We start from the raw sequence: 25109 nt of genomic DNA on the forward strand, positions 1-25109 counted from the left end.
CAAGGACAGCAAGAATGGCAAGGAAGCGAAGGATGGCAAAGAAGCAAAGGACGGCAAAGAAACGAAGGATACAAAGGACTTCAAACCGGAAATCTCCCTTACGACCCTGAGGGCTCCTGAGAAAGGTGACAGAGCTGCAAAGGGTAAGGCATTGAAAGTCCTCCTACCAGCCATGGCATAGAGATGCTACACGGCCCCTGTTGAGGCTGATGATGGTCTTTTGATGTTGCTACCATGTCTTAACTGTCCCTTTGATTTTAGAGCTCTCAGTGGGGCCGGTAGGTCATTATTGTCTTCTACCTCCCTTTTAGTAACTAGCACAGGCAGCTCCCAGTTTTGCTCATATTAAATTACTGCTGTATAATAATAAGACAAGATACTGACATCTAAATCACTACTCAAATATCTTTTTCATACTTATATGCAGAATGGGATGGACCCACAAACAAAGCAAAAAATCTTACCTTGCTGTTTTTAGAGAATGTAATATGAGCATGGGTTACATGAATTAAAATTTAAGATAGAAGTTCAAATCTGAAGAAAAATAATTTCAAATTACCTTTTACAAAGTACATAGTCATTTCTATTTTCAAGTTAAAAAGTGGATCAAATAATTATTTATTCTGTGCTCACTGAACTATCTTATAACTACATGTATGAAGAAACTGCTTATGAAGGAGAATTAAACCTACTAGAAGTATTCAAGTTTTTCCTGTATGTTTTGGTAGTATCTAAAAGGCTCCTTCGAGTGTCCATGTTCTTATAAAGTATTAACATTTTGTCAAAATTATTCTTTTTGAAGATTGCTTCTAACCTGGAAGGGAGAGACAGGAAGGACACAAATCGTAGTTAGCATGGATAATCATGTGAGTTATTGTGAGACCCTGTCTTAAGAATCCGAAGGCCATAACTCATTGGTGTGATACTTGATTAGCATAGGCAATGTCTTAAGTTTGATTCCCAGCTCTGAAAAGGCAAATTAAATAATAAAAGACCATATCTGTTAGTGTTTCTTAGCATGTAGTATACAGAAAATTTTACTTAAGTTCTATAAAAATGTATCAAGATTAGCTGTGTGAGTAACACGCACCCACTGCAATCCCAGCACATGTATCTTTTCTTTTCTCCAGTTCTCTGGCCACTCATTGCTCTGCCTCCTCAGTCTAAATATGACCAAAATCATTCTGTGGTGCCTTCCTGTCAGCCTCACTGCGTATCCAGTTTGAACATCTCAGAGTTACATAACTTACCAGACCAAGTTATGCTATTTTTAAATGTTTTCTTTTTCAAACAGTCATCTTACTGGGCCTCTAAACTTTCTGTATCCCAAGATGCCACTTTATCTGACATGAGCTGGCCCAACTCTTTCCCAACGGGCTCCAAACTGTTTGCCTCTCTGCATTTCCCCACAGTTTCCTCACTGATGCTCTCTGAAAACTCCAAAACATTCCTCTCAGTCGTGGCCAAAACCATCTTTTGAAAAAGCAAATTCCATCTCGATTCCCTTGTAAACTCGTTACTGCCTGTCAGACATGCTTACAATGAAAACTAGGACTCCGAACGTGATCTACAACACTCAGTGGCACCAATCCAGCTCTTCCTAAACCCTTTCACCCAGCTTCATCTGAACACATCCCACACCAGCCCTCCAATACCCTTCCATGCTCCACATGTTTCCAATATCTCTGCTGCCAGCACTCTGGCCACAGCCCTCCTCCTCCTTTGGGTTACCCCTTCTCATCTTGGCAGACTGCAACAGGTCCGCACACTGACTGTCATTGCCCTTCAAAGTTCACTTTTTAGTTTCTGGTTAGCATAGTTCCTTTTCGTTAGTCAGTGTTCCCCACTAGATCATCACGTTCAGAAGGCGACTTCTTCCACATCTGTTTCTGCTTATCAAGATTATCACAAATTCCTAGAAAATTACCAGCACTTTTTTTAGAAAAGAATATATTTAGGTAAATATTGGTGGCTGGATGCCTGAATGTTAATTTATGAAACATCAAAAGGGGCTTCTAGATGAAAATTATTTGGGAATATACTGAAAAATAATCCATTCATATGGAGAATACACAATGGGCCAGCACAGGTCACTGGGGCCATGCGGTGAACAGATATGAGTGTAGGTAAGTAGATAAACTTGGTTTAGAAGAGGATGAAGATTCCTGACAAGAGATTTGAATATTCTCTGTTTCTAGGAAGCCTAGTCATGGGCTGAGAGTGAGGCTGAGCTGGAAACTTAACAGCAGTGTACTGGGTTTGTGGAGGTAGGAAGAGAAAAGTAGCAGCTGTAGCACAAAGATGTCAAGTTGTTTATAGTGGGTTTTTCAAAATCATGGAATTAAATGACAGAAAACATGGTAGTCTAGTGGTAAACATTTAAAATAGCTGAATTGTTTTTCTATGTACATGTTTTTATGGGACATACTATAAATCAAATTTCAAGTAGGAATTTGATAGCAAAGTTCAGCTTTAAAACTGTAAATTAAATCACATATTGCTACAAAAAATTTGCTTAAATTAAGTTGATATTTATACAAAATAAAGGTTCTGTTAATCTATGTTTTAATACTTAAATTTCTCAGATATCTCAGCCTATATTTGAAGTTCTACTCATGTTTGCTTTTATGTCTAACATATATTTAAGATATATGACTCTAAGATGTATAAGATATTTAATATATATAAGACTCTATGAGACAGGTTTGTTTTCAGTGCTGAGGGACATCATAAGTTGTTTAGGTAATAATCTTAAATAATTGCACATCTTTTTAAAGAATGGAACAGGAGACGAATAAGTTTTATAAATTTAGCAATTGATGCTGAGAATCTAAACTCCCTTTCTGAATTGAAGAGATTTATTAGGATGAAAAAAATCTTGACCTTGTTTATTTAAAAGAGACAGTCATTCATAGAACTATGCTCATGAGTGAGAATTCAAATGGTGAGAACAGCTCATTAAATGGTTTATTGCACAAGCCATACTGAAAGTAGGCGGTTGGTTCATTGATGGGTGTGGTTGGATTTCAGCCTCAAAAAAAGGATATTTTACTGAAAGAAAATAGTGGTTTTCTTGAACTCAAGGTCCCAAGTAGAGAAGATTGAGAAGGTCCTGTATAGATAGGACTAAACTTCCAATGCATGCTTTGCTGGTTTTGTTTGTTTGTTTCCACTTTCAAAATGAGAAAATTAGCCTGGCATCATGATTATATATAAATAAAATCTACCGAGCGGGCTGAAGAGATGGCCTCCCGGTTAAGAGTACTTTCTGCAAAGCATTAGGATCTGAATCTGGGTCCCAAGCACCCACATAGAGAACATTGGGCTGCTGTTGGGGCCAGAGACAAGAGGATTTCTGGAGTTTACTAGCCAAGGAGTGTAGCCGAAACAAGGGCTCCGGGTTCAATGGAAGGGAGACCCTATTCAAAGGACAGGGGAGAAACTAAGAGAAGGATCCCACATTCCCTTGTGCCTCTGCCTGTGCATATGCACCACAGATACCTGTACACACGGACACACACAAGCATGTTTCCAGGTCACTAGCTGCATAGTTTTATTATACATAAAGTTATGTATAATAATTGTTTTTATGCATCAAATACTTGCTAATTCTGCCCAGATTTTACAGCCCATGTTAATTTTTAGGGTTGTTTTCTCTTGCTTTACTGTGATATTTCTGATCAGAGGAGATTACGTCTTGGGAGAAATTAAGGCTATCGTCTTACACTTGAGTGTTATTGCTTTGGCTTTCTTTAAACACACGGCTGAATATGTAACAGCCTCTGGGGGTTTCTAGATAAAAGATTTACTATGTTTTTTTAATGTGTCAGAGAAAGCAGATGCAAAAGACCTTGGGAAGAAGAATAAGAAGGATGGAGAGAAGGAGAAGGAAAGATTCAAATTTTCACTCCATGGTTCCAGACCCTCATCTGATGTTCAGTACTCTATGCAGTCCTTGTCAGATTGTAAGCTTTCAGTCTCTTACAGTAACTATCTTAGTCACTGCCTAAGCTGATGGAAAATGTTCTTTTGAAGTATCTAAGCACGTTTCCCTCAAACATTGGGTCCTTTGTGTGACCCATGGGTTGCCTGTTGGAGATGAAAACAGGAGCAAGATTGCCCTTGACAAAGTTTCACCTTTAAACAGGACCAAATGTTGCTAAATGCCATTTTCCTCTTTTTCCTTGTGAAAGTAGAAGCAATAATACATTTCCCTCCCCTGCCTCAGAACTCATTATTATGCTGGGCATAGTGGTGCACACCTTTAATCCCAGCACTCTAAAGGCAGACGCAGGTGGATCTCTGAGTTTGAGGCCAGATTAGTCTACCATAGTGAGTTCCAGTCCATATGAGGCTACACAGTGAGACCCTGTCTCAAAAAAAAAAAAAAAATCCAATGACAAAACGAAGGAGGTTGAGAATGAGCAGGATGTGACTCAGGTTTGGGCTGCGAGCGCTCCCTAAAGTCACACAAAGGGTCTGAGTACCAGGCTAGGGAAGGAGGTTTTTGTAACGCCGGGTTCGAGCTCCACATACCACCACAGCAGCATCTAAGGGGCTTCTCAGGATTAAGGATTAAAATCCAAATCACTTATCTGTTTGCATGTCATACTTCAGCTTACTTGTAAAGACTATTTGAGTTCTTAAAATTCCTGAAGACAGAACACTGGGTTCTGCTGAGCTCTACGTGGTGAATCTTATCTGACATAAGTTATACGGTCTATAGAGCTCCTACCCTATACAGGTGATTTTAAGTGGATTTTGGAGGTACATTTTTTCCAACCAGCTGCTTTCGTTTTAGTGATTGGAGGTTATGAGTATTCTAAAGATAGCTGACTTGTAGACCCAGTTCCTATGGGAGAGAATGACGTCATTTTTAGGCTATTCGCATTCAACTTGACAATAGAAATATAATATGCTTTAGCTTGCTCTAAGAAGGCATGGGAAACTTAATATAAAAGACACATGTTTTATTAATTTTCTGAGATTAATGTTTATCACAGCAGTAATTAAAATAAAAAGACATTCACAGTTTTAAAAATTCTATGGTAAAGAAGGGGGACAGAAGTTGAACAAATATTTATGCATGTTTTTCATCTGTATGTGCATACATTTCTATAATATCTACTGCAACCTACTACACGGTAATAACTATGTGACATTTAAAGGTTTCCCCCTTAGTTTGTTATTTTCAAAGTAAGTGTATTCATGAACGTAGCCTACAAATGATTCAAACAGCACATTTTTTCCCCAATTACATGACGTTAAGACTATTAGGAGTGTCCAGAAAGAATTCTTCCACACTATTTAATGGAAATATGGGCCTGTCCTAGAGTTCTGACACCTTTAGCCGTATGGATTCTCAGGTATTTTAACAACAGAAGTGGGAAACGGGTTGGATGATTACAGCTGAGATCTTTAAGGGCCAAACTCATTGATAGTAGGACCATTTCTGTTTACATTCCCTTACAGTTGCAGTTGGCCATACCTAAGAGGTTTGGAGACATGGCTTAGCTAAGTGTTGTAGAGAAAGAGGGCCCCCTCTGGTGGACAGTAGCTACCTTTGTCAAAATTGACTTCGCCGAACACTGGAACCTCATTTCATCCTCTGCCCACAACCCTGTAGTCAGTACTTGACAAAATTATGACTGAAATTATCCAGCAACTGCATCTCGTTCAGGTTCCAAGAACTTTAGCATGTGCAGTGGCAGACACATACGTACACCTCCACCTCATTTCTAGAGACAGAGCCTAATGGGAACTCTGCAATATGAATTCCCATTCATAAAAAGAAGCAAGGGGGTGAATTGTAGTCACTGGCCATTACCAACTATAAAATTCTTCTGAGTCAGCTCTGTAAAGACCTTTGTCCCCAAAAAGGGGAAGTCCTTTGGCTTGGGCTGCGGTATTTTGAAACAACTCCAGATGAGTTGGAAGTGGGTTTGGAAGTCCAGAAAGTTGGACTTCAGGGTTCATGCTTCTAACCACGGCACTATCTTTCCCCTCAACAACTATTGATAGTACCACATTTAAATGTTGAACAATTTCCTGACCACCTAAATTTAAAAGATAACATAAAAAGAAGCTTGAATTCAGATTGTGGCATTAATGAAAAAGACCCAGGTTTTATTATATGAACAAATCAGTCCTTCTGAAATCTGACAAAAATTACCATAAATATAGATATTTGAATTTTGACACAGGCCTTTACATTGCCTAGAGGGTAACTTAGATTTTGTAACGTAGCAAGAGTCTGTTGCAAAAGAGCAAAACTCAATAATGACTTCGTGAGGTTATAAGGAGGGCATTTCTGAATATGAGAGAGACTGCCACCATTTGTAATTTTCTCTCACTGATTAAAGGCAAGTTATATTGTATATTCCCAGATTTTTTTGAAACTTACATTAGCCTTTTCTTGTGCTGTAACCCATGAAACATGAACTTGAATGATATACCTCACTTCCAGCTTGATTATGAAATGCTCCCATATACGATTCTCCCTTTGCTGTCCTGGCACTGTTGAGAGCATAGTCATGAATGGAAAGAGTGGGAAGCTGTGAAAATCTATGTGGAGATTTGCTGGAGTGTCTGCAATGTCCACTTCAGACTATGTGTAAACAAAACGAAACAACATTTGTAAAGTTGTCTGATTCTTAGTGATTGTTATAGCAGCTGGAAACATTTAGTGATATATAAAATGTTGCCAAGATTAGAGTGACAGTTACAAGGTGAAGATATGTAGGCCTTACTTAGCAGTAGGGTGGCTGGCAACCAGGAAGGAAGTAACTCAAGCTTGACATACACCAAGACGTAGACATTTATCACCACAAAACTGGAAGTTGTTATACGTTGGAAAGTGGCTATGTGGTTTGTGATATCATATTTCAGAAATAAACGGTAGAGTGGCTATTAACACACATAGTGTTAATTTATGATATTTATTCTTAGCAAGGCACTTCAAATAAAAGATAAGTTAGGCAAGAATGGTCTGTATTCCAAAAAGGAACTAACAGCAAACAAAAACCACAGAGAAATCAAAGAACTACAAAGTTAAGAAGAAGGCTACTTCTTGACCACAAATAACTTGACCTAAAAATTTAAGATGCCCATAATTTTCATATACATGTATCCTATACATGTGACATATACATGTGTCTTTCATTCTCCCTCTCACTTACCTTCCCTTGCCTCCCTCTGACTGTTTTCCATTCTTTGTCCAAATATTCCTTCTTCTGCTGTGGCATATATATTCCTTTATCCTCTTTTGTATCCATTTCTTAACATGTCTATTTCTCCTTTATCATAATCCCCTTCATAATTTCATAATACATATACACATATCCACACACATGCACAATATCAAATTAAGAAATTATTAGCTAGCTAGCAAAATTCTGCTGTCGTTGAGATTTGCATCATCTTGTGGAATTACAAATACCTTCTAGTGGAAGTGACCTGAAAAGCCTTCTCGTCTACCTACTCTTCCACTATTGCTCTAGAGAATAAGCAATAATAGGGGGCAACCAGAAAGACTAGACATCCTTTTACACTCACTGTCCACATTTGCCCGTTTCAACAATGCATCTTGGATATAGTCCTTAACCTATCTTCAGTTTAGTTTTCTTATCTGAAAAATGATGCCATACAGTTTATTTCATAGGGTTTGTATGAGAATTGACTCATGTAATATACTTAGGGCTGTGCTTACCACATAGGAAGCATCAATGGAAGTTAACCACTCTAACAAACTGAATATCACATCTGCAGATAGATTAACACCCTTCAACAAGTGTTTCAGGGGCCTGAAGTAATTTTGTAGTGATTTGGAGTTCATCTACTGATAAGTTAATGTTCCAGGCTGAACTTGTAATATATTAAAACAGTACAATTTAACAGAGGACGGATTAATCATAAAAGTGATACTTAAGTAATTCTACGAACTTTACAGCAGAACTTTCTGATATATGCTTATAGGAAGCACAAATAACCTCCTTCCGTGTAAAATGAGATATCTAAATGATAGCAACATGGCAAAAAACTCTAGGCAAGAAAGCATTTACAATTAACATGGCTGTTTTAGCAAGGAGGAGACTCAAATACTGAGAAATACTAAAGCCATTTTAGAAGTTAAGATTTAAAATACCATCCCTTCATATCAAAGTGGGTCTTGTGTTCCTCCTTCCCCTTAAATTAGTCAGTTAACAAGAATGCTGGAATGTAGGGCTGTTTCAACATCCGGAAAGTTAGATAACAAAATCACGTTGTTTCTGTCATGAGTTGTGGTATCACGATATTACCAAACCGTTAAGAGTCAAATATTTGCCTTTAGGATATTCCAAAGGTGTTTGGGTTTATATCTAACAAAACAAGTGGGCAATGCAATGTTCTTTGTAAAATAAAATAGAATGATAACAGATAATGGCTACATATTGATTATCTGAGCCTCATTATAAATAATTCTGTTTGGGGAATAACAGACGCTATTCAGAAGTTTTTGAAAATTATTAACCTCCTCCATTCCCAGACACTTAGTTTGTGATAGGAGAACCATGGAGTGTTCAGGGTTATCCTGAGGTACACAGCAGATTTCAGGCCAGCTTTGTCCCACCACCTTGTCACAGAACACGAAACAAACAAAAGGAAATTGTTACAGGAAGACCTTCAGAAGTCTCAGTGTTCAATGTTCAGTGATGGGCTATAATTTAGGCCAAAATAGTTTTCTATGCAAAGATGTTAATATCAAAACTGAGAAGGAGGTTAATGTGGTGGGTGATTCTATGTCTCCACTGGGCCATGTCATACAGAAATTTGGGAAACACTGTGTGAAGATGCTTTTTGGATGGTATTTATATTCAGATCAGTAGGCAGAGTGAAGCAGCTTGTACTGCGTCCTGTGAGCAAACTTGATCCAATCAAGTAAATGTTGGATATGAAAGGCACACACTCCTGTCACCTGAATGCCCACAGACTCAGAGCAAAACACTAGCAATTCTTGGTACTGGAGTCTGTTCATCTTCAGGCAGAAACAACCATTGCTTCTCCTGGGTCTACCCCAGCTAGTTGGCTTGCCCTGTAGATTGGGCAGTAATTACATGGACAAACTCCTAACAACATGCCAGTATAACAAATATTGAAATATGTGGATGCTAGGAAGAGTTTAAGATGTATACTTAAAAACGTCTGAGTAGCTCTGAAAGCCTGCTTGGTAAGAGTTACATAAGTGATAGATGCTGTGGGAAGAGTCCTAGCTGGAAACAAGGAAGATGCAATTGGAAAACTGGAAAAAATAGTCCCTGCTGTAAACCAGAAAGGGGGTTTCCAGAAGTGTAGTCTGGTGTTTTGTAGAAGCTAAAACCTGTTAACAAGGACACTGGCTATTTATCAGAGGTGGCCTTTCAGCAGATTATTGGGCATAAGGGTTAACTTCCTTACTATGAGTAGTAAAATATGAGAGGAAGGAGGTGAATGGAAGGAAATGTAAACTAGAAAGCAATAAAAATTGGAAGATTAGAAAAATTTTCAGTCTAACCTTATCCTAAAACGAGGAAGCTTGTAAATGAAATGCCAAGGGTGGAGCTTGAAATCACCCACATGGAAGTTACCCACCAGGAAGCTAATCAGTCAAGTCCACAAAGACTAGGGATAGAAAAGGCATCATTCACGCAGAGGTAGCTTTAGAGGAGGCACAGATGGGATAGAGGAAGACCGTTGGTCTGTAATGCTACAGAATAGGACCACAGAGCTATTTGAATGTGAATGTGAATATGCAGGTAAGTCCCCAAGGTGATCCACAGGCAATCAGAACTACATCTTGCCAAACCCCCAGGCTGTCTTCAGTTCATCTGTAGAGAGTGGGCCCTGCTTTTTGTTTTCAGTTACCCACAGTACCCATGCAAAGGGCCTCTTTGCAAGCACTATTTATTCGTGAAGCCACTGCAAAATATTCTTACAGTTCTCTGGTCAAAGCTAATAAGATAGAGCCACCACTGAGGACTGGAGGGGACAGTGGACTTAGTGGGCTGAGACTACAGACAAAGAGAGAACTATTCTGAAGCCTAACATGCAATGGAACTTATTTTGCTAAGCTTTTATGCTGACTTGGTTGCCTACCTTGTCCTATCCTATGCTTGTATCTCCATTGTAATTTGGAGTTACTTTTTTTGTCTAGTGTCACAGGGTCATAAGTTATGTAAGAACCCTAGGGAAAAATTCAGTTTTCTTTATAGGTGAATAAATTTTCATTGTGTACATGTTAACAAACAAAGAGTTGTAGGAGAGAAGTTTTGCCTCAAGATGAGTCATGTCTTACGCCTTACTGGAAAGGACTTAGATGTTTCAGTGAGACTTTGAACTTTAGACTGAGGGTGTACTGACTTAAAGCTCTTCGTTCTGTTGTTCTGGGCTGAAAGAAGTTCATGTATGTGGGTAGTATATATAGTTTATGGAGGAGAAGAACATCATGCAAAAAACTGTTTCTCTCTTAAATTGATATATTGAAGCCTTAAACTCTAATGTATTTTGGGAGATTCTTTTAAAGGGTAGTAATTAAGGCTAAATCATTATAAAAAGAGGAAAATATACCAGATATATTCTCCCTCTCATTCTCTCTCTTATTTCCTTCCTCTTCTCCTTCCCATATCTTTGCCTCTCCTCCTCATATCTTTTTCGTATCTCCCTCAAAAGAGTACACAATGAGAAAGTGATTGTCTACATTTGTGTTGATGAGAATTATTCATGTAATACATGTTTATTTTCCAGGTTCCTCAGCAATACAGTCCCCTCAGATGGTCGTATATGCTACCTTTACACCACTCTATTTGTTTGAAAACAAGATATTTACATTAGAGAAGATGGTAAGAATCCAAAACCAAAGATATAGGTCCTTACGTGTGGTGGTCGGGAGGGACATAGTCCTTGGCTCAGACTAGGGAGATGGAAAATCCCAAACTGTTTCAGTTGTTCACAGTACTATCTAATTATAGAAAGGTAAAATACAGTCACAGTTTATTTTAAAATATTTTTCTATTATGTACAAAGATAAAGGCTAAAGATGAAGGAACTACATACATTTCAGTGAAACTTGTGAACATCACTACTGATTAATAATTGCTTTTCAGAAACTCAACTGCACATATATTTTTTATTTTATATAATTATTAAAATGATTTATCTATTTATTTTGTGTATATAGGTACACTGTCACTCTCTTCAGACACACCAGATGAGGGCATCGGATCCCATTACATATGGTTATGAGCCACCATGTGGTTGCTGGGAATTGAACTCAGGACCTCTGGAAGAATAGACAGTGCTCTTAACCACTGAGCCACCTCTCCAGCCCTCAGCATTCTTAAAGTGGGATGATGCACATAATTTTGCACTCCATTTGGGGAGCAACTACCATGGCCTTCTTGCATCATAATGTAGTATGGAATAAATGCTTTCTGTTCTTAAACTTTAAATTTAATCAAGAACATAAAATTTAGTAAATGTAGCCAAAGGCAATACAATTAAATTTTGCATAGTTTAAACATGTAGGCATAGGTATTGTATACATGTTGGTATATATCCTTTGGTTTCTTTCTTATACACACATTCTGTATTATGCTCTATACTCTTGCTCAGAATGAAATCATATTTACATTTTATTTGGAGGCCAGACTTTTGTTTTACAGTTTTATTAATATTGCCCAAGGCATTGCTTTTTAATGAACATGTTTAGTTGTTACATGATATTTGTGGAATTCCACAGCTTTGAGCCATTTCTCTGGTTCTGAGAGTGAAAAATCAAATTCTCTCCTTTCATAATGATAAAAATCTACCTATCTAGCTTATCTAGACTAATGCAAAACATTGAGTGTTTGTTCAATCCTGGCCCTGTGTGGGGACTTTAGACCCCTCGCACCTTACCACTGGGGTTCTACATGCTCTACAGTGGACAGTTTAATGTACCAGGATTTTCAATGTAGGACTGGGATAAAGAGTAGTGTGCATAGATAGAATTGCACACTATATCCATTTTGTCAGAGTTGAACTTTAAAACTTTAATGAGGAGTAGCTTGAAAAGTAAATATTCCAGTAGGGTCACATTGCCACATGTGTCACTCTCATCCTTTGTTGGCCTTGAAGCCTAATACCATCATCCCACACTGGCAAATGTTACTACACAGCAGTAATATTAAAAAAATGGTGGGGCACATGCATTAGCATATGCAATAGGGACAGAAGAAGTCTCTGTTACTTTTAATCCAAGGTTAAATAGCAGCAGCAGTGGTTAAAGAGCAGGATCAGATATCTTCATGGTGTCTGGAAATCTGCAGCTCCCTTCAGTTCAAGTCTGCACTCAAATCTTCTCTTAAGCGAAGCCTCCTGTTGACTTTAGGGTTTTCTTCCTCTTCTCCGATGTTCTTTAAACTCTCTATGTGTCATGGCACCATCTCAGATGCTCTTGATGATAACTCAATGTATGGACCACTAAAGGACATCAGCCATATTTTGTGGCTGTCATGGCTCCTATCCAGGAAATACTCAAACTGCTTATTAAAGTGTAACACTCACTACACATCAACTCTTGTATTATATAATACATGCTAGACAATGTGGTCTACTCATACTGATTATCACAGCCCTGATTATTCTTTACCACAAAGCTCAGAGCAGTAAGTGGAAAACAAGTAACAAACTGCTATAACAGAGAATTTATAAGGTATCTAGATAAATAGTGATTGGAGTGTCATTGGAGTAATGACAGAAAAAAATACCTATGTGAATAGGGGGTCAGTCAATGGGGGAGGGGAGACAGGACACAAACCATAAGACTCTCTAGTGAGCAGCCAGGGTGGTTTTTCTAAAGAAAGCTAACTGTTTAACCTGAGGTATAGGAAGTTATCCTAGTAAATAACAAAAAGTGTGTTCAAAGCAGAGAGAGGTTTATCTTAGAAAATCTGGCGGCCAGGAGCCCACATATTCCCTGTGTTCCGGGAGCTAACAGAGACTGAGTTACAGTCAGGAGAGAATAGAGAATATAAATATACTATTTTAATCATAAATCCATAACGAATGATTTCTTCTCTATTGAAAATTTGCAAAAATGGAATATTTCACTACATTTACAGCCTCAAAGAGTGTTAAGGCCAACACTCATAATTAAGAGCTCACATTTAGTTAAGAAGCAATGGAAAGTACTGAAGAATAGAGCAAATTATCACAAACTACCCTGTGTGATGCAGCACCCCTCCTCTCAGGCATCCTAAACAGCTTGGGCTGTACATGAATAAGCTGCCCCCACCTGTCAGCTCTCACCCCTTCTTTTAGAGAACTTGGAATAGAATTGGGGGATGAGTAAAGGGGTCTTAGAAAATGAAATTTCCAGCTTAAGTTTTTTGTGTGAATCATTCAACAAACATTAAGTACCTACTTAATCTTAAGGATGCTATTCTAAATCTCTCCTTGCCCCTAACTCCTGTCTAGGGACTTCTGAGACCCTTAGAATCAAAATTTAAACTAGAATTTGTGGCATTACTTGATACCCAAGCATTGCATAATATATTGAAAATAAAATATGAGAATTTGTCATTTTGAAATTTGTTTTGCTAAGTCAGGCCAGCCCATTGATAGATTAGTAATTGTGGGATGGAATTAATATCTTGCTTTGCTTTTCAACCTGCACTTTATATTCTAAAGTTCAAAAAAATTCATTTTAGATTACAAGATTGATTGTTATTATGTGTGAGGCAGACAGACACATACAGAGAGCAAGAATCAGGAGAGAGAGAGAGAGAGAGAGAGAGAGAGAGAGAGAGAGAGAGAGAGAGAGAGCACAGAAAGAGTGCACAGAGGAGGATAGGGAAATAGAGACAAGTTCGTGTCTCAAATTATCTTTTGTAAAATGTCTAGAATTTATTCTACTGATAAGTATTACTTTGACTGTGGCTTTATTTCAAAATGTATCAATGTGTAACCCTCGTAGTAATGTTATTTTGAGGTATCCTCTATTGAATGACCTTAAATTCACCCCTGAATTTTCAGCAATTACTCTCAAAGGGTGACTTGATTTCATTGAGACTTTTTACACCTAACAGAATAAAGGTGGTAAGGAAGCTTACTTTTTAGATGGTGTAGAGAAATAATTGTCTTTAAGCTACTCTACGAATTACAGACATTTCTGAATTTATTATTTATTTATTTATTTATTTATTTATTTATTTATTTATTTTTAGTTAATTGGTAAGAGACTGTAAGGAAAAAGGATAAAACACAGTTTCTCTCTTAGGCTACTTTTAAAAGGCAGAGTATCACTTTTCTCTTAAATCTGAATTAATTATCTGTATCCCTATCATGAAATCCAATCATATGAAGTCCTTGGAAAGAAAATAGTTCCTGGAGGACAGGCTTCAGTGTAGTTGGTGTTTTGTTATTTTTCTTTAAATGTTAAAGCAATCTGTGGTGGTTAAGTGGATCAATTCCTCTCTCTCTCTCTCTCTCTCTCTCTCTCTCTCTCTCTCTCTCTCTCCTCTTGCTTTTCTCACTCCTCTCTCTCTTTCTATAACATATTTCAAGCAGCAATTAGGGAGTAGAATTCTTTTGAAATTATGGTCTGACTTATTCCCAATTTCTTCAGAGCAGAATGTTTGGCTATGAGACATATCCATCAGGGCAGCTTCTGTCCCCATTGTCAGTGTCTCCATTGTCTCCAAAGATGGGGACTTCCTGAGGAAAAACCCATTGGTAAAGAATTATAGTTTATCATAGATAAGGCCATTCTTTCCACCTCAAAGTCCTGAATACATTGAAAAAACGTTTAAGTGTTAAGTAACAATTGCTAGTGAGTTTACTTTTTTTCTTTAGATAATCAGAACTTGCTTCAACTTAGAAAAACACTACCTAGAGCTTTTATATTCTCATTGGAACTTAAGCTCGAGAATGGCCTAACTCCTTCCTTTTCCATAAGCAAACAGGGTCTCAGGCAAACTTAAAGATGCAAAGAAATAGAAATGGCAGTGTCTTTTCTATTAAGGAGTTAGGATCATGGGTGTTTTCAACTTTTCTATATTAGCAAAAGTATTGTTATTAAATACAAGAGGCAATGAAAGATTTCAAGTCCTTTTTCCATCTCTTAGGCGAATTCTGCGGAGAAACTTAGGGAATATGGTCTTTCTCACATCTGTAGCCACCCCGTGCTGGTGACCAGAAGTAGGTCTTGTCCCCTGGTGGCACCCCCCAAACCGCCTCCCTTACCTGCCTGGAAACTCATTCGCCACAAAAAGGAAACAGTGATCACCGATGAAGCTCAAGGTACGCACCAAGGTTGCCAAGCAGTCTGGTGACACTTCTCTGGAGGCTTAGCAGTCTCCTCCATGGACTGAGGTATGTGCTGAGGCAAATCACGCCATCCTGAACCTAAAGCTGCTTGACTCTTCTGCCTTCTCTTATGAATTTAAAAAGTAGGAAAGTATGTGTCATATATACTATAGGTTCAAAGTGTCAATCAGTGGTTATGCTAGGGCTTATCATCTATTTCTCTTCTTTCTGTTGGGTTTAATATGTTAAATAAAATCTAAAATAACAAGAAGATACTTTTGTTCTGAAGGATAATGCAGAATGATAGAAGGATTTGCTACCTGTCTGAGCCTTACCTCTTTTTCTGTTCAACTTCAGGGTTCACTGTGGTGACGTGTGTTGTTCTCCTTTCTCACTGGGAACTTCTTACTTCTAAACTTAACACTTAGGCATAACCACAGTCCTCTCTCAATACACTGTTTCCTTGTTATTTATGTTATTTATGCTTCTGCTTCTACTGTAGTTTCCATGAACCACCTAACATTCCTGTGCCTGTCCTAAGTGGTTGTTTGAGGAGGTTAACTGATGGATATTATTTCTTTCTAAAGGAAAAGGTTATATGAAAAGTCAACTTTGCAGCAAATGGAAAGAATTGTGAAACTTCACCATTTCATATCATTGTTCCATGCACAGCCATAAAAAAACTGGCTATAGACAAAAGAATTATTTAAACTGTTTCAACTAACTGAAATGTCCCTGTTCATTCTTGCCTTACCTCTATTTAAATCCCGGAGTAAACGTGTACTCTAACCGGCACTGCCTTAGAATCTGAAGGATTCTGGAGGCATGGGTCATACTTGCCATCTTTTTCAGATGCTGTTCCGAAGAAGCCTGAGCAGTTTCTTGAGATTTCAAGTCCATTTTTGAATTATAGAATGGCTCCATTTACAATCCCAACAGAAACGTAAGTATGTGACTTTCTCACTGGTGGCTCTTCTCAACTTCCCATCTGTGACATGTGTGGTTAAAAACATAATCACACTTAATGGAAAGAATGTTTGAAGGACGTGGAAGCCAAATACATATGCATATTTATACAACTGTTAAAGGGATGTCTTACAGACCATGATTACATCATCTCATTTATTTTCAAATACTTTGGTTCACATTTTTTATGTATGAGTATTAGAGGGTAAATGTTTGCTATTCCCCCAAAATGAAATGGGGAAATTCTAGCCTGTGGGTAGCTTGAATTTGTAAGGAATGATCTTTTTAAGGTGGAACTGAGTTATATGGTGCTGTGATCTGTTAACATCTGTCTATGGGGAGACCCCATGAGTTTTGCTCTTACTGATAACTGCCAGAGCCCTGGCCTAGCTGAGGAGCTGTTGACAGTTAGTTGATGGCTGAGTGGGGGGAGAGTCATTTTCCTTTGTATGTGTGGACTCAGTTATATTGCTTCTGTGGGTTGTCCCACAGTCCTACATATGGGCAGCTACTTTTGGACTCAGTGGGTTCTCAAAAGAGGGAGGAGGAGGAGGAGGAGGAGGAGGAGGAGGAGGAGGAGGAAGAGGAGGAAGGAGGAGGAAGAAGAGGAGGAGGAGGAGGAGGAGGAGGAGGAGGGAGGAAAGGGAGAAAAGAAGACAGGTTATGAGGGAAAATTTTCTAGTTGTAAGTGGAGGGAGTGAAGATCATTTCATGCATGTATGGAATTCACAAAGAATAAAATAAATTTAAGTTTGTGTGCCAGGAAGCAGCGTGGCTCACCTCATGAGTGAGGACAGGGATGGGGAAGGTTGAGGTGGCATTTTTGTGTGTTGGTGAATGCTAATTGAGGAACAGTTTTGAGTGGAGCCACTAAATTGTCTCTCCACTTGATATAAATTAGATCATCAGATTTCATATACAGTTGGCCAAAGTCAGACTTTGTGTACGCTGGGATGAATTTTCCCTAAAATGTGTCCCTTTTGACCTAGGAGCATCAGTAGACCATCACAGAGTTATTGTCATTTAGAAAGCAAGGTGGCTGGATTGCAGGTGCCAAAGGCTTTGTGTCTAGAAGTGGTTTTGAAGGTCTGGAAGAATGTTTTGTGAGCAGTATAGTTTCCTCCTTGGACTGAAGAAAACGAACTGGCAGATGATCTCCCGAGCAGCCGAACAAGGGAGGAGCCTAAAGAAAGGGTGCCCTCTGCTTCCTGATGCCCTGCCTAGAACCCCCTTTCTCACCCACTACTTACCAAAATAGAACACAAAAATAACCCGGCAGCTTTGGAACCGTGACAGTCTTCGCTGTTGTCCAACAGCATTTCATTTTATCTGAGACTTTAACATTCTGTTAAGAATGCTCTTTACCCTCCATATTTGCACCAACATAATCTTGAAAATCACTTACATATTCCCTAAACTTTTCTCTTTTTTATAGTATAGTACCAAAATCATCTTTAACAAAATAGCATCTTTAACAGCAATGTGGGCATTTTTATAAAGTTCTCCAAAACTCTTGCAACTTCTTCCTAGTACCAAAATGGTGTCTACAGTTCTAGGCAGTCGGCCTACTCTGAGCACCTGTTCCGTCTGAGTGCAGACTGTGGTAACAAAGCATCATAAGCCTGCTGGTTCTTAATAGCAAGAATATATCTCAGTCCTGGAAGCCAGCAAGTCCACAATCGGGAAGTCGGTTCATCTGGTGTGTAGAAGAACCCATTTCCTTACACAGTCCTCTTTCTGCCTCCTTATAGGTTCAAAGTGACACCCAAACTCCCTAGAGCACCACTTTCCAGAGTAGAAATCTCATTCATAAGGACTTCCCTCTTTGTCCTAATGGCTTTCCTAGAATCCTGTCTCCTATGACCATTGCCTCGGGGTTTAGGTTCAACACAGGAACGTGACCTTGAATGTATACACACTTTCAGAGCATAGCATTACCTGACACTCTGTGAAGCCATGTGTCCTGATTTTCCCCCAAAAGGATAATTCATGAAGCTATTAAAATATGCTTCTGGATTTATTCCCCTGACTGTTTCCACACCTATTTTATTATTGTTAAGTTTCTAGACATATGGAGTAGTATTGTGGGATTTATTTTCCATTCCCTTTGCATTTTTTAGCTGAATACAGTTTGGTATTTAATACAGCACTAAGTATTCAACAGGTGCTTCTAATCAGTAAATATTGAGTGGAAAATACTTTGAGGCATTCAAGTCATTCAGAAGCTTTTTAATATCTTCTAACTTGGTATTTTTAGTCACATGTAGCTATGAATATTTGACTTATTTGGGCATCTTTTTAGAGTACTTTAATTTTTGGAAACACTTTATTTAAAGTATTGAATAAGAGAAATAGTCTTCTCCAGGGAAGACCACCACCCTTCTCTGACTGGTTATCTAACATCAAGTGGTCAGTCTTGAAATAATATACATACAATTAACATTAAACTGATTAAGCGGGTTGTATTTATGTATTTAGAAATCTATGTGCATATATGTGTATACACATATGCATACATCTCATGACAATTAAAGGGAATTAGGGCACGGACTTGAGAGAGAGAGCAAGGGGATACATTGAAGAGAGAAAAGGCCAGATGGAAAATAAAGTGAGCATATTTTAATTCAAAAAGTAAAAAATATTTGTAAAGTATTGAATGGCTTACATAATGGGATATATATTATAACTTTTCCCTTTGATTTGACAAAATGTTGGAAGGGTTTGTTTTGACTCATAGTTTGAAGGTACAGTGCATCATGGTGGGGAAGGCACACACAGTAGGAGTGCGAGACAGTTGATCACACTGCACCTATAATCAGGATGCAAAACAGATGCACACCAGTGCTCAGCCTTTCTCCTTTACATCCAGTCTAGGACCAGACTGGAATGATGCTGTCCAAAGTAATGTCACTTCAGTGTAACCCAAACTAGAAATTCCCTCGCAGATATCCCTAGAGGTCTTTCTCCCAAGTGATTCTAGATCCTGTCAAATTGACAATCTTAGCCCTCACAGGATACAGTAGATGTATGTGCTTTCAGATATAAGCTTAGTCTTTCTGAGGACATATCATGGATTAGATCCATGGTAGAAATATAAAATGATAGAAAAAAGAAAAACAATCACAATATTTTCTAATGTTAGGGACCAAAGCCAGTTAATAAATTAACTTACACTGTCTTACTCTCGTTAAGTTTAATATATCAAGTGCATTTTCTTAATCAATTAACTCACACTGTCTTATTCCTGTTCGGCATAATATATTAGAACCATTTTGCCACCTTTACCTTGATGTTTCTGTCATGTTTGGGGGAGTTGATTTTGGTTGTTGTATTTTTACTTTTTATTAATGCTTCATACATTCCACAACTATTTCTATACTGAAAGTTCTCTAGAGAAACAGACCAACTACATGTATGATTACATGATAGCTGTTTCAGTGATATAGAAGCCAGGTAAGCACATGGGCGACATGAGATTTAATTAGCTTGCATGGTCGTGGTGATCGAGACATGCCATGAGAGACCATCAGCATTTAGAGAACTGGAGAAGACATTGGTGTAGCTATTCAACCTGACATTATAGAAGTCCAGGAAGCAACAGTGTGACTTCCATCTGGCTGAACAATTAGAGATGCTACTGGGCAAGGCCTGGAGTTCAAAAGGTAGAGATCTTGGAGTTGTGATGCCCATGAGCAGGACAAGAGTCTTTCCTCAGTGGCCCTGTGCTGTCCAGGCCCACTGCTGACTGGACAGTGTCTGCCTACCCTGAGAGCAGAACATTCCCACTCAGTGCACCAATGCGCACATCAATGTCCAGCAGAGGTTATTTCCTAGACACTCCCGGAAGTGGTGCTTTACCAGTGATCTAGAGATGCCTTTGTCAAGTTGAGGAGACCAACACTGAACAGTGATCACCACTTTCATTTGAATGAATGTACATGTTAATTAGAGGTTATATGGGTTATAAAGCTGCTTGACACCAGAACAAATTTTTCTACAGTTTATATTGTAATACTCAGCCTTTAAGAATCTCTATGTTAATAGGATCAAAAGTGGACTGATTTCTTAGTTCAAGTTCACCAAGTTGCTCCCATACACGAATTTAAGTTCTTTTACCTTTACTCTTTGATTAAGGTGGATAAAATTCTGGTACCCCAAAACAGGCAACCATCACTTTAGTGTCTTCCACTAATCTATTATCTGCTGTAATCTGTTATAATTCATTCACAAGTTCAAGCTCTGGAGCAAAGACAAAGATATGGGAATGTCGTTGCACTGTTTGCAGAAGACATACCCTAGACCTGTTCTGCTATTTAACCAGATAGGTCAGCATAAGAGCAGTCTCCATGGAGAATGCCAGGATTTCCTTTCGTTGACATTCCATCAGTGTAACAACGCAGGTTTGCTCATTCTTGGCTCATGATTTTGTCTAAGACAATTGGAGTCTCATAAATATGTGTCTGCTACCCTCTAGTGGGAGTTATATAAAAGTCAGAGAAGTCAATCTATGAAGTCTACATATTGAGAAATTATTTTTGTTTTGGTTTAAGGCAGGATCTCACTATGTATTTCAAGCTAACCTAGAACTTAATATGTAAGCTAGGCTGGCTGTGAATTCCCAGAAATTCACCTGCCTCTGCTTCCTGTATGCTGGGATTAAAGGCATGTGCCATTATGCCCAGCTATATGTGTAGAATTTGATTTTATCTTTGAAACTGTTGTGTAAAATGCAGGTACTATGATAAACATCTCATTGTGCTAATGAAATTCATGCTACAGTGATACTGTCTGACTCTAGCAATGAGTTCTTTAGGAACTGCCTTGGGTTGACAGTATGAAAGTCACAATTAGAAGCCTAAGGGCTTATAGTCCAGGATTAAACTTCTCACACTGAGATTTTCATTCATACACACACTCCATTAACTCTGCTAATGCCGATAATCAAATTCCCTGTAAATTCTGATAATAAACACACTCATTTTTAAAACAGTGTCCCAGAAAAAAAATTTACAGCAATGTGCTGACTGATGAGGTAGTAGTATAAGAAGTAGTATAATAAGTTATTCAGAAATATTTTTTAAAATCCTCTCTGTAAAAGAATAAGAAGGAAATGAACAGAATCAAACCTTTTTGTTGTTGTTGACAAAACTAAGCTTAGTCATTGACCACTGTTAGTCAGAAATCACAGTAACAGAAGTTGTGTGGGATTTTTCTCCACTAGGCATTTTGTACAATCTGTCGTTAAGAAAGGAACGCCGCTGGGATCCAGTCTTCCTACCCTTGTGGAAAGTGATTTAACTGCAAGTACCAGCCAAGGGGAGATGAGCATAATAGCTGGAAATCAGTCTCAGGTACCGACCAGCTCAAGCCTGGACTATGTGAGACTTATCTTCAATTGTGAGTGTGTATACACCACATCTCAGAAGGATGAAGAATTCCATTAAACCCTACCCGCCATGCCGCTCATGCCTCTGTGGGCATTTAGAAAGTGGCATTCCCTTCCACTTGTGCAATCCACCATGTCCCCTCTAGCTCTCACTGCCTATAACCTGTTATTAAGAAACTGTATACATTTCTAATGTGGGCAATTATGTATATGCTTATCATTGTTCCTTTTCACTTTGCAGGCCAATATTGCATTACAAACGACACCTGGAAAAGGTAAATTAACAATCCTCTCACGGCTTTGCTCTCTCGTGGAGATGGAAGCACACAAAATTCTTGCTTCTGGACAGACTTAGTTCTCCCTTCTCCCAGCTTAGCCTCTTCTCAGCTTTTCCTATGATTTACTAATTCTTAGCTATGCCATCCTAGAGACATGTGACAATTTTATAGGCTAAATTCAATCTAAAATAGAAATGGAGGAGGATACGATCAAGGGTCTGTGAGGAAAGTCCATATGATCATTTTATTTTGGTATTTTATATAAGACATGGTGTGGCTAAATCACCCAGACTGGCGTACAACTCATTATGGTCCAAGTTGGTCTCAAGTTCTGAATTCTCAGGGTTGCTGGGTTTGCAGGCCAGTGCCCACAGGTGCGTGCCCTTTAATACATGAAGGCTGTGGTCAGAATACTGAAGCCATTGGCAGTTCCAGTTAGTAACTAAAGACTCGGTAAGAACTCAGACTCAAAAGACATGTCACACATGTGTCTATTAAAAAGTTGACTTAAGATTCTACATGAGCTTTGTGACAGAGCTTGATAAATGTAAGTTGTGGCTACATAGCCCCTGAGAGGAATGATTAAAAGGCTGACTGCATACACCAGGCCAACAGACTGTCATATTTTCATGGTGCGCTCTGTTCCCTGGACTGTCCTTTTTAAATAAGACCTCTGTAGAAGATTTTAAGCACATAGGCTCATTAGTTTCTGTCCTAACATTGCGATTTCTAAAGAACCTGTTCCTAACTTAACAAAGTCATTTCTAGTTTCCTGAATCATAAAATCCAAGTGTGAGAACCATGCCTTCAGAAGGCTGCATGTAAGCGATTATTATTTATGTATTCTCATAAATAGGACTTGAATTTGAAATGCTCCCTACCATTTATTTTTTATACTTTAGGAGCCTGTCACTTAACAGTGTAAGATATGCCTGATGTATGTGTCCTCTGGCCTTCCCAGATGAACCCTCAGAGCCTGCCTTGGCGGATGCCCACCAACTTGAGGCTATGAGCTTAGAAAGGGACTTGATTAGCTTGACTACAGCAACACTGGACAAGTCACAGGAAGAGCTAGCAGTAAACGAAAGTGTTGCCAAAGAAATATGGCTAGATTTTGAAGACTTTTGTGTGTGCTTTCAGTAAGTATTCAAATGACATTCATCTGACTAGATTGTACTGGATCAACTCCAAGCTCTAGTACAATATAGGTTCACAGCTGGGTCAGTTTCTGTGTTTTTATTTATTGTTCTTATGATCTATCAATTATTAGCTATCATTCAAAAGAGGAAAGCAAATATTGGCTGGGAGTTAGCAAAATACAAATATTTTTTCTTTTAATTGAAAATAGTCTTCTGTCATACAGTACTCCAGACCAGTTTCCCTTCCCTTCATTCTTCTTACCTCTTCATTTCCTGTACCTCCCCCTTCCAAATATCCACTCTCCTTCCATTTCCTCTTCAAAAAAGAGCAGGCCTCCAAGAGATGACAGCTAAACAGGACAAAACAAGCTACATTAAGACAAGGCGAAAGCTCTTATGTTGAGACTGGACAAGGAAACTTGAGAGGGGGAAAAGAAGTCCCAAGAGTAGGCAAAAGAGTCAGGGACACAACTGCTCTCATAGTTAGGAATCCAAAACGTCACCAAGCTGACAGCCATTACATACACAGAGGGAGAACTGGGTAGAAACCCATGCAGGCCTTGTGCTTACCCTTTCAGTCTCTGTGAGTCCACATGAGCCCTGCTTAGCTGATTCAGTGAACCATGTTTTCCTGCTGTCCTCCATCCCCTCGGATCCTCCTTTTGCATGGGGGTTCAGGAAGGATCCAATGGAAACTTCCTATTTATTTTCCCCATGATGTGGCCTCTGCACCCTCTTCAACCTGCTGCTGGGAGAAAGCAGATGCACTGAAAATCTATCCAAAGAGCACACTAGCAGCCAAACCCCAGTATAGGTGCTCTTAGTTTCTCCTCAAATGCTTCTTAATGAAGACGAATTTTCCCACTCAGATCATTTTGTCCCATTATAACAACAAATGCTTCAGTTCTTTAGAAGTTTTTCTGTCCATAATTATTTGAGTCTAAGAAACTGAACATTCAGTACTAGTTTTGTATGTACTGACAATAACCAGTTATAAATGTTTTCTTTTTCAGCCATATATATATTTTCCACAAGCCAAATTCTTATTGTCTTAATTTTCAAAAATCAGAATTCAAGGTAAGTATATAAAGGTTTCCATTTTATGCATAAGGTTTATGTAGAATCACCTTACTAAAAGATTTTTTGTATGTCTCAAGCATTTCTAAATCTGGTATCCAATTATAATTGGTTTTTTAATTCACCCCTTGAACAGACAATGAGGCATACTTTACTAGTTTGCAACCCCAAAAGTCACTCACCCACACATTTGGAATATAATTGAGATAATGTACGTAAGATACATAGAAGAATACCTATTAATAAATCATGATATATGTTGGCTGTGATTTATTAAATACAGTTCATCGTTTTTGAAACCCACCAACTGTTTTTAAATTATGGGCATATATACAGTGACTCAGTCAACTATTCTTTCTTCTGTTATTTTTATAAAGTGATAGTCATAATTATTTTTTCCTGTAAAATGTCAATTTAGCAAAATAAGGTGACATGCCTATGAGGCTCTTTCATTCCTCTGAATGGTTATGACATGCATAATGGTGGGAAAATGCTGTAGACACTGGAGCTCAAAGCTTCCCATTTAGCCTGAGAGGAAGGATTGGCTGTGCTCAGAGGCTGAGCTTTAGTCATTGAACCTGACAACTTAGCACAGAGCCAGTGGCCACAGTACACCACACAGTCTCTTGATGCTCAAGGTAAGGATGGGTTAGAAACCTTTGAAAGTCATTCATGGATGGCTTTAGGGGTGACCAATACCCCAACTGCTAAACCTTTAAAAATGAAGAAACTCCTCCTTGTACACACATGTTGGGCTGGGAGACCCAAGGTCCTTCACGCTCTACTATTTGAAGCAACCGTCCATAACACTAGTATGTTGCAAATTAAAGGAAACATGAAGTAAATGGTTGGATGGTAACTGATAGAAAATATTGGATGAGGGAGGCAGTGATTTGGAATGTCTTATGCCATGCCAGACATTTCTCTCAATCATTTTATAGTTTGTTGAATCACAAGGTTTCC

General features: G+C 38.5%; 1 protein-coding gene across 1 annotated transcript in view; it reads left to right on the plus strand.

The window, feature by feature from the left end:
• The window catches only part of Adgb (androglobin), a 124088-nt gene that overhangs the window by 42322 nt on the left and 56657 nt on the right, over window positions 1–25109 (plus strand). Inside the window, exons 9-16 of the mRNA XM_032894985.1 lie at window positions 27–143; window positions 10759–10853; window positions 15120–15294; window positions 16153–16243; window positions 21488–21617; window positions 21894–21927; window positions 22892–23069; window positions 24083–24146. Coding sequence (XP_032750876.1) covers window positions 27–143; window positions 10759–10853; window positions 15120–15294; window positions 16153–16243; window positions 21488–21617; window positions 21894–21927; window positions 22892–23069; window positions 24083–24146 — 884 coding nt within the window. The remainder of the gene's footprint in view (window positions 1–26; window positions 144–10758; window positions 10854–15119; window positions 15295–16152; window positions 16244–21487; window positions 21618–21893; window positions 21928–22891; window positions 23070–24082; window positions 24147–25109) is intronic.

This window comes from Rattus rattus, chromosome 2, assembly GCF_011064425.1.
Source record: "Rattus rattus isolate New Zealand chromosome 2, Rrattus_CSIRO_v1, whole genome shotgun sequence".
NCBI lineage: Eukaryota > Metazoa > Chordata > Mammalia > Rodentia > Muridae > Rattus > Rattus rattus.